The sequence below is a fragment of the Epinephelus lanceolatus genome, chromosome 16, assembly GCF_041903045.1.
Source record: "Epinephelus lanceolatus isolate andai-2023 chromosome 16, ASM4190304v1, whole genome shotgun sequence".
In the NCBI taxonomy this organism is placed as follows: Eukaryota; Metazoa; Chordata; class Actinopteri; order Perciformes; family Serranidae; genus Epinephelus; species Epinephelus lanceolatus.
This window is the reverse complement of record NC_135749.1, coordinates 3,096,012-3,103,727: the sequence shown is the minus strand read 5'-3', so window position 1 is coordinate 3,103,727 and position 7,716 is coordinate 3,096,012. Positions and strand designations below refer to the sequence as shown.

Below are 7,716 nucleotides of genomic sequence, written 5' to 3'. Positions count from 1 at the left end.
ATGCTGGCCACAAAAAGGCAAATATACACTGCTCACACGTACACACTTGCACACACTTCACAGGTTTTTCTTTCTGTATAGACACAGTGAAGACTGCAGAAATTAGATCACACACACCAGCACACACACACACACACACACAGCAACACACACACACGACCTAGGCTAACCAATGCACTAATCGCCTGCCCCGGGCATAGGAGGAGCTTGGTGCTTAAGTAGGCTGCCAATCAGTCAGTCAGCTCCACATCCAGAAGCTCCTGCGGCCAGATACACGCATCACTCTGCACTCGAGGTGCCAAACTGCGGCTGTGATACAACTCCGGGTCGGTGGAAGTGGAGAAGCTTGACAGTTTCTTGAAGGGGGACTCTGGTGATTTAGACACCCCCTTCATCCTCCTCTACTTCTTTCTGGGGATTGCTACTTTTTTTTTTCCTCCTGCCTCCTCTTGCTGTTGTGTGACTTTGGCTTTGAGAGAGATTTACAGTACGCGTTTTTCCGGACATGTCTTTCCCTCAGCTGGGGTATCCCCAGTTCCTCAGTGCCTCCCATGAGGTGTACGGGGGCGAGCGGCCGGCGTCTGCCCGGGAAGGAGGCAGTGAAGGCGGCGTGAGCTCGTCCGCCACCGCCGCGGCTGTCGGCTCCATGCTGGGGATGTACGGGAGCCCATGGGCGGCTCATAACTACAGTGCCTTTCTGCCGTACAGCGGAGCCACAGACCTCGCCCTCATATCCCAGATGGTGAGAGTTGATACTTTAGACTGAAGCAGCTCACATGGTAATGACACACTGTCATTACTGAGCTCCTTTTATTGTAATCTAATGCGCAATTACCGACAGGTTAAAGTCATTAAGAGATCTAAATACACATCATTCTTTTCTGGGATATTTATGGATTTATTATCGCTGATAAAAAAAAAACTTTAAATCTAAACCTCATATTGTCAGTTAATATTTTATTATATTTATGCTTTAATGCTTAATATATGTGTATGGGCTCTGGATGGTAAAAAATATTGAATTATTACGCAGAGGAGAAATGCGTAAAATTAAACTGCAGTTGTCAGCGCAGATTTTCGTGTGTAAATTATGGAAATCTGAAGGGAAACATCTCATTTAGACGCACTGCACTGTAGGCTATGTGTATTAAAAACACGTTTATTAATCAGAAACAATTAATAATAATGTAAAAATAATTATGTTTAGACACTGAAATTAATTATATTCCTTATTTGTGTGATAAATCGAAACAGTTTATAAAGGCTTATAATTTAATTATAATTTAAAAAGGCAGCCACTTTAAAAAATAAACAATAAATAATAATTGTTTTGGGGTATTTTATTAATTCAGGATATGTGTAATTCCTGATGTCCAGATAAACTGTGCCACACTGGAACTTTACAAACTTTTTTTGCTGCACAAAAATAATTCAAATGATTTTACGCATCCTTTGAACTTGAAGAAGAAGAAATCATTTCCGCTCAACAAGTTGTCACCTCTCTGTCTCCAACAACATTTCAGGGCTCGCAGTACGAGCTGAAGGACAGCCCGGGCTCCCACCCTGCCTCCCTACCTGTCCACGCCGCTCAAGGCTTCTACCCGTACGGCCAGTACCCGTACGGGGACCCGTCGAGGGCAAAGACGGCCACCCGGGAGACCACCAGCACCCTGAAGGCCTGGCTGCAGGAGCACCAGAAGAACCCGTACCCGACCAAAGGAGAGAAGATCATGCTGGCGATCATCACCCGGATGACACTCACACAGGTGGGTGATGGTGCAGCTGCGGCCTGCTGTTCATCATCATCATCATCATCATCATCATCATCTCCATACACAAAGATAATGATTGTTTATCAAAAGTTGTGTCACTTCCTGTCAGAATATTAGGTCATTACTTAATATGATAATCTGAAGTCACACTTGCAGCCTGAGGGAGAAACGTCTCCTGATATTTCTGATTTCAAAGCTCGTTTAATGAATTATGTGGAAGAATAATGAGGGTTTTTACATATTTAATCACTTTATATTTCCACTCTGCAGCCGTGCTTTGTTCAACAAGCTGTGATTTTATTATGATTTATAATCAGTAAAAAATCTGTGTCCTGTCTCCAGGTGTCGACGTGGTTTGCAAACGCTCGCAGACGCCTGAAGAAGGAGAACAAGGTAACCTGGGGCCGCAGCGCCGAGGACCGGGACGGCCGCATCTTCAGCAGCGACAACGAGGACGAGCACGGCAAGAACGGCAGCGACGACGAAGACGAAGAGGAGGAAATTGATTTGGAAACTGTCGATATCGAGAGACCCGAGGAGCAGCGAGCGGGGGAGCAGGGCTCCGGGAAGGGAGAGGCGGAGGCAGAGGCAGGCCTGGCCGACAGAGAGCAGGCCTCGGAGCCGAAGAGCTCAGAGAGCAGCAGGACGCTGGAGGGCCTGAGAGGAGTGGACGCGGCTCTTTCTCTCAACAGATCGCCTGTTGTCAAACTCGCAGTGGATCATTCTCCCAGCAGACAGGAGTGCCAGAGACCACCGCAGAGCAAACCTAAAATCTGGTCTCTGGCTGAGACCGCCACGGCCCCCGACAGCTCTCACAAACCTCCCCCCGCGGCCCATGCGCACCACCCGGCTTTGGCGTCCGCCGGCCACCCGGCCTTGCTCCCGGGTCATGGGATTTACACATGCCAGATTGGCAAACTGCACAACTGGGCCAACGCGGCTTTTCTGAATGCCAACTCTCTTTTGAACATGAGGTCGCTCCTCGGAGGGGCGCCGGCCGGACACCTGCCTCTCCACGGCGCGGTGCCGGTTGCGCGTCATGACGCACGGCCGGCGGCGGCGGGCCCCGGAACTTCTGGGACAGAGGATGACAGTGATGCGGAGTCGTCGGGAAGCTTCAGTCCAAAAAGAGATGGTATGGACCTTAAACCCTCTGTAATTAATATGTTCACTGAACAGGCCGCACTGTGACGCACAAGAACTGATCCAACAAAAAAAAAATACACAAGATAACCTTAAATTTAAAAGATAAATCCAACTAATTAATTGACATTAATTTGGCTTTATTCTCCTTTTCACAGATGAAGAGAGCGACCACAGGCCGGACTCCCTCAAGTCCCCATTCCAGCTGATCACTGACAGGTAACCTCGTGCGTTTTGAAATCAATTTGGCATCAGGACATTATCAACCTCACTTTGTTTCCACATGTCTTCTGCTAAATGAACCTTAACGTGGAGGTAAACACTGCCACACCTGACTGGGCGGGAGGCAGACCTCAGCACATAAATCATGTGATAGAGTCTCCACTTTAACGCCTCGTCAGGCAGCAGTCTAATATATCCTGCGACCCCCCCAACGCTGAGTTATCACCTCCTATGTCATTTAAATAATCTGCCGCCATTTATTCACGCCCCCTCAGTGAATGCAGCTAATGTATGTCAAAGGAAACGCTGATAGCAACATCAGGGATGAAGTGGAGGGTGAAGAGACATAAAATAATTCACCTATAGTGTTTTTTAATTTGCATAAATAGACTTGTTTAAGATAAGATGTAAAAATGAAACTTATAACTGGTGTGTTATTTAAAGTATTTCAGATACACATATTTATTTAAAGACATGGACCCCACTGTTGCACCTATCTCACCTCTGACCTCTCCTGTCCTCTCTCCTCCCCTCAGACCTCACCATGGGACAGCACCACAGCGAGTTCTGACAACGACATTATGAGAAGACAAAGGGAAAAAAAAGAAATAATTTTATTTAACGGAGAACAGTTTAACGAAGGCTATTTTTGTTGACAGTGCTGCCTGTCATAGTATTACTGTTTAGCTTCTCCATGCAAAAAAAGATGGTTGTTTTTTGTCACAGATTTGCTTGTATCTCTCTTTTATGTCCTACGTTTCTTCTTCGCCTCTTCTGTTGTGAATGGAAACCTTGAAAAATTTGTAAATACAGGATATGAATTTGTCTTTAAAGAATATATTTTTGGGGAACTAAATAAATGTCATTATAGTCATTTATTATTGGAGACTTTTTTCTCCTTTTCTAATTGGAAAGTGTTCATGTGTTGTGAAAGGTGTCCAGAAAATCAGGGAGAAAAAGGTGCAGCGAAGACTTCAGCTTCAGAGGCCAGTGATTTTTTTTAATTTTCAGAGGTTGTTTTTCTTCCTTTTTAGTTTTTTATTATCACAGTTTATTATTTTGTCAGACAGACGTTGGTTTTAATGTGAAAATTATAATTAATTCCAGCTTAAAATTCTCATTTTATTTTCTTCCCTCTCAGAAATGAAGTTAAAGTCACAGAGCAGTGGGTGTTTTAGGGGAACAGGTCACACTGATGTGAATATACAACACTATATATATAAAATATTATTGATTTCCACTTGTCTAATTAAGATCACAGTGTACCCACCTTTTCATTGACCCCTTCAACACCGTGTCTCATTTGTCTCACACTCTCCCTGCCAGCTAACTCGAGCCCTGTCAGCCTCTTTATAGCAAGGAAACTCTCACCCTTACTGAAATCTGCACTCTCGCCAAAACTGGGAGACTTATGCCAGCGCCTTGGAAGCCACTGCAAACGCTGCGGAAATTGAAATTGAAGATTTCCAGGACCTTATGAACCTGCGCCTGTGCTTTCAGCCCAGGCCTCCTTGCTTTAATGTTGGATTATACCCCCTCAGTGCCACCACTGCCGCCTCTGAAATATGGATCAGACGGCAGGAAAGGCCAGCAGCCAGTATGGGGGCAGCAGCTCAGGGGGAGGTGGATGGGAGGGTAGGAGGGGTGTGTGTGTCACTCTGAGCCATCCTTGACGTTCACAGGCCCAAAGATGGGGTAAAGGGAGAGAGTGTGGGCGGTGGGGGGCCTCAGGGCTGTTAATAGTGAGTGTTTCTCAAAGCTGTGCTCCTATATACATGCTTGGATTAGCAGCAGGTCATGCATGCTATATAATCTGAGTCCTCTGGCCTCTTTAAGGGCCTGGGCTGCCTCGGGTTCATGTGCAGACACAATGTAGATTTATTTTTGCACAATTACGAAGCTAGAAATTTTTAAAAGTTGCATTAAACAGCTGTTTTAGGTTCACACCTAAATGTGACAGTCCAGTGCTGATTGCCTCTGTGTAAAGTGCTTATTGAGTCTCAGGTGCTGCTGAAGACTGTTTGGATTAGACCAGTGAACTGGTTTGTATCAGGTTAATCTTGACTCGGTTAGGTGAACGTACACGGTCTGCGGCGGCACAGTGACTACGTTTATAGCAATGTGTTGAACAGCTTTTGGTTAGGTGCACTTTTGAGTTCACTTATTTTTGCTTGCCTAAATATAGCAGGAGCTTGTCTGGGTGTGGCCTTGGCCGGGCAGCTGAACAGTCTGCAGTTCAGTAAAGCACACAGTCATGACACACACCGACAGAGTCAGAGCCACCAAGTTCATGGACCTGCAGATTAACTCAATGCTGCCACCTCACTCTCAGAAACAGTAAAGCACAACTTTACTTGATGGAGTCCATCTGTGTCCCCACTGAGGTACAACACACCGACGCTCTCTGCAAGCACACGTTTACACTCTTAACAGCTGCTAATGTAAAAAATTGTAGGCTTTTTATTGGTCTTAATTTAGAAAGCTGAGAAAATCAACACCAGCTCAGAGACGGTGCTAAAACTGCATGTTGTCGCTGCATTCTGAAAACCATTTATACCTAAATTTGATTTCTTTTGGATTGAAATCCACAGACACTCCTTAAAAAGGAGCAAAACGTAAGAAAAATCTGGTGGATTATTTTTAAAAAATTCAACATCAGAAAGTTCAAAACTGCTTCTTCTCATGAGACATCAACAATTTGGAGACACATGCTGACTTATGACTGATTAATTGAACCCATATGACCAAGAGACACTGCAGTGCCTGCTCCAGCTCCACCTGCTTCAGCTTTATTAGTACAAATGTGCGGCTATCATGCCACAAACTATCTGTGTCTTTATACAAGATCAGACAAACATTCACTACAAATGTGTGAAAATACACTCAACAAACTGTGCTTCTGCTCTAACTTTAAACCCTAAAAACACCTACGAATATGCTTCAACATTTGACCACTTTCATATTTGTGAATCATGATTTTAAAAACCTCGGAGCTATAAATCGTGCTGCTTCTAAATGATCCATGACTCAGATATGCAGTGCATGTTACAGCTGCAGGATCAAACTGATGCTAGATATGTTACTGAAATATTTTTCTTAAAGTATAATTTATTTCTTGTTGTAACGCTGGAGTCTGAGTAGCTATAAACAACCTGGAAAGAACAATTTGACATTTTGGGCAATGCACTCATTTTCTTTCTTGCGGCACCGTAAAAAAACACAAAATATCATCTTTACACTTTGTTTTTTCATGGATTAAACAAATAGAATATAAAGTGTTAATTAGTGAGCTTTAGAGGTGCAGGCAGGAGGAGATTTGTTTAAACTTTAGGCAGAACCATGGTGGCTTTCTGCAGCCTTTGTGTTAAGCTAGGTCAGGGATCCTCAGCTTGCTTTGCCCGGGGCCGCTCTTTGGAAATGACAGGAGGCCAGAGGCCAGTTAATAAACAAGCATCTATGATATTTATCAGCATATAGAATAAATAAATCACCTGAATCATATTTGCCAAGAGGTAAAGCAGTGGCAGCAGCCCCACACAGGTCAGGTGTACGCAGGGGTGTTTGTAGGATTTGAGGACCTTGGGGGCAAAGTGGCAGGGGAGGATCCCTGGATGCCCCGACAGAGGCCATGGCACTTTATTTTTAAGATAATCTTTTGGGTGTTTTGGCTTCATTGATAGGACAGCTGAAGACAGAGAGGAAAGGCGGGAGAGAGAAGGGGATGACACGTAGCGAGGGGCCGCAGGGTGGATTCAAAGGACTCAGCCTATATGAGGCGTTCGCTGTACCAGGTGAGCTGGAGGTCGCCCCAGCAAGCATGTTTTGATGCTATTTCTGCCCTCTGGTGCCTTATTTACATTTAAAGTGCAAACAAATCCCAGCATGAATCAATTTATTTTCATTGTGAGTTAGAAAGTGGTCAGCGAGCCAAACGGCGCCCTATCGTGGGCCATATTTGGCCCATAGGCTGTAAACTGAGTATCACTGAGGTAAGCTAACGGGCTGCTCGCTGTAACTTCTGCACAGACATCAATCATCAGCTCAGCAAGAAAACAAATAATTGATAAGATGCTGACATGTGTGCGCGAGGTGTGGGAAAATAAGAGTGGTGACTTTGTTGGTGTTTTCTCATCGCTCAAAAAAATCTGTATCTCATAATTCATCCACCAATCGGCCGTTTCACAGAGAACGACAGTCAGAAAACAAGAGATAGAAAGAGCAAACTGGAGTGTAAAGAGAGCAAATGAGAGAGAGGGAGGGAGGGAGAGAGATGATGCAGTGAGAGCTGTCATTGATGTGAGAACAGCATGGAAGGAAGCCAGACACTTGAGGCCATTTTCACTTCCTCTGCCAACTCTGACAGACTGCCATCAGCACCGCTGAGGAGAATATCAGCCACTCTTTCTCTTATACACACTTCACTTTTTCCACACTTCATCCCAGCCAGATCACGCTACTGTTCTTCCAAGTACCCCAAACAATATGTTATTCTTTCAAAGTTGGATATCAGTGAGCTTAGCATGATGGGGCTGAAAATGACATCAAATGGCTGTTTAATCAGTTACACAGCGTGTCCAAA

General features: G+C 44.7%; 1 protein-coding gene across 1 annotated transcript; it reads left to right on the top strand.

Moving 5' to 3' along the window:
- The first annotated feature begins 236 nt into the window (after positions 1-236).
- Positions 237-4,015, top strand: irx1b (iroquois homeobox 1b). Its single transcript, XM_033636575.2, has 5 exons — positions 237-742; positions 1,524-1,766; positions 2,115-2,907; positions 3,074-3,134; positions 3,674-4,015. Exons 1-5 carry the CDS (start codon positions 506-508, stop codon positions 3,720-3,722), a joined length of 1,383 nt encoding a protein of 460 aa, XP_033492466.1. The 5' UTR covers positions 237-505; the 3' UTR covers positions 3,723-4,015.
- Positions 4,016-7,716: the final 3,701 nt, after the last annotated feature.